Source organism: Amphiura filiformis, chromosome 17 (assembly GCF_039555335.1).
Source record: "Amphiura filiformis chromosome 17, Afil_fr2py, whole genome shotgun sequence".
In the NCBI taxonomy this organism is placed as follows: domain Eukaryota; kingdom Metazoa; phylum Echinodermata; class Ophiuroidea; order Amphilepidida; family Amphiuridae; genus Amphiura; species Amphiura filiformis.
The window spans coordinates 57,943,363-57,945,846 of record NC_092644.1 but is presented as its reverse complement, the minus strand read 5'-3'; the positions used below and the strand labels follow the sequence as shown (position 1 = coordinate 57,945,846).

The 2,484-nt window shown below is 37.1% G+C and overlaps 1 protein-coding gene across 1 annotated transcript; it reads right to left on the bottom strand.

Annotated features, from left to right (window-relative positions):
• Positions 1-546: 546 nt before the first annotated feature.
• On the bottom strand, positions 547-1,883 carry LOC140138481 (adenosine receptor A2b-like). The gene has a single exon (XM_072160366.1). It carries the CDS (start codon positions 1,812-1,814, stop codon positions 657-659), a length of 1,158 nt encoding a protein of 385 aa, XP_072016467.1. The 5' UTR covers positions 1,815-1,883; the 3' UTR covers positions 547-656.
• Positions 1,884-2,484: the final 601 nt, after the last annotated feature.

Sequence of the window (2,484 nt, the reverse complement as noted above, 5' to 3'; positions counted from 1 at the left end):
TATAACTCATTTGGTCACACAATGGTTGTAGCATACCTCATGTAGTGAGACCGATAACATTTTACTAACTCATTTAGTCACATAGGGCCTGTAGCATACCTCATGTAGTGAGACTGGTAACATTTTACTAACTCATTTAGTCACATAGGGCCTGTAGCATACCTCATGTAGTGAGACTGGACACATTGTAGTAACTCATTTTATCACAATTTCTGTGACCTGGATTTGATCTTGTTTATACCTTAATTTGATCAAATCTAAATCATAGATCGTCAAATTTCAATACAAATCCGCAATTAACACAATAATATGTTTCAGGTTCGAAGATAATAGAATCCATTTCAAGATCGACTATGATGTCCTTGGTCTATTGTAGAGTCATTTTCCACTGTCTTATATAATGTTTGCGTGCAGATATCTAAAGTTCTATACTGTCTCTATTGTTGATAATAGTTTTTAAGCGTTAAATAAAAATCTGCACACCATTAAAGACACATAGCATCGTATACAAAATACAAATTTAGTTTTGATTTAGATACGAATGTAAAAATAATAGTCCTTTCAAAACGTTTTGCCTCTTGTGCGATTAAATTTCAATTTACATCCTGTTTGATTTTGATTCTTACAGTAAGTCGGTTTTCTTATAATCGGCTTTCTCAGGCTCCATCTCCAAAATCATGATTCATAAATACCGAACTTGGATTAATTGTAACTTGATCCATAGATATCGCTTCCACGTGGTTTGCCGATCGCTTTCTTCGTGGCTTATTCATCCAACGAGGGAGCATCTTTAATATGACAACTTTGAGTGATCTTCGGAAGTCTCTATATCTAAAGCAATAAATAACCGGGTTTACGGCTGCATTGGCGTAAGCTAGCAGATTAAAGACAGCGGTGACTTCTGGGACGCGTATTGGTTCTTCTCGACCGTGATTTAGTGAATACAATACAAAAAGTGCGATGTATGTTGGAGAGTAACACAGCACAAAAGCGCCTAAAACAGTTGCTGTTGTTGTAATAGCTTTTAGGTCCGAAGATGATGGTGCTCCTTTTAAGATAGATTCAGGTGTCCTTGCTGCATTGGCTATTGCTGCAGCATTCCCATTTCGTGCCATTGAATTAAGAACACCGATGCGACGAATTTGGTGCCTAGCTGCTTCTATGATTTGTAAGTAAATAGCAAAAGTGACAATAAGGGGAAGCACAAATGAAAATGTAAAATGAAATGACATGTAACTTACGGGAACCACTTGATCGATGTAACAGTAGTCTAACTTTCGTGTTGTGTTTTTCCAGCCCATGAACGGAAATACGGAGATTATGAACGAAATGCACCAGGTTACGAGGATAGTGAAGGCGATTTTACGAGAGTCCATAATCACATGATACTGCAGCGGGAAATATATAGCTAAATATCTATCCACAGCTATGATTGACACATGTAGCATAGATGTGGAGCAAGAAGCGAGCACAAATGTTGATACAGTTAAACAAAAGTAGAAATTTGTTTTTAATTCAACAATAAATATGGCCGTATAATACACAGGTATGAGAACAAATCCCACAAGGCAGTCATTAAAAGCGAGACTACCCACAAATGAGTACACTGCGCGTTGTCTACCGTGGTTGTACTCACGAACAGCTCCAATTACCAATGCGTTACCAAACAGAATGAAAATAGCCAAAGGAAGAAGCATTCCGAAAATGAAAACCTTAAAGAAGAATAAATCATCTTCTACAAGGTCAGCAGATGTAGAATTCAAAACCTCTGTTAAGTTCAGTGTCGCGACCGTTTTAGTAGAAAGGATAGACATAGTAGCAGTATGTTTTCACCAAGTAGACCAAACCAGACTCGACGCTTTGCAACTGGCAGCTACGAATACAATGTACAGCCTGTCTCAAAAAAAATTGTGCAAGTGAAAAGCGCCCTCTTTGGCAATTAAAAAATACCGTTGTGACATAATGCTTACATCAACGTCACGGGCGCAGTCTTAGCTCTCAAATGCCGTTTGTTCTGCTCAATTTGCTTTTTCCAATTTCTAGATATGTTTATTTAACAACGAAAGGGTAAAATCACAATTGTGCCACTTTTACTAGGGAAGAGAACTGTACACGTAAATCAATGATAGCTGATGTTGATGCGTCTAATGCACTCCCTCTTTCGGGCGCATGCATTAGACGCATCAACATCAGCACGCGTGCATTATTTTGTCTAATATCTCTCCCAACAAGTAATACTTCATTAACCTATAACATGTATAAGTGCGCAATATTTGTTTGTTGTTTAACATGTCATAAGTGACAGTGTTTACCATGATCATGGACACGCACATGCAGAACAGCAGAATGTGAAATCCATTTTTACAGCAGAATGTAAAATATTTATTTATCTTTTAATCTCTTTTAAGTGGAAAAAGCGAATCATCATTCCTGCATCATGATAAAATAGTAAAAATAGTCAAAAAATGTTGTATTGTGTAATTG

Bases quoted from the DNA above. Each gene is read 5' to 3' on its own strand.
- LOC140138481 (XM_072160366.1), bottom strand. From the start codon at position 1,814: ATGTCTATCCTTTCTACTAAAACGGTCGCGACACTGAACTTAACAGAG.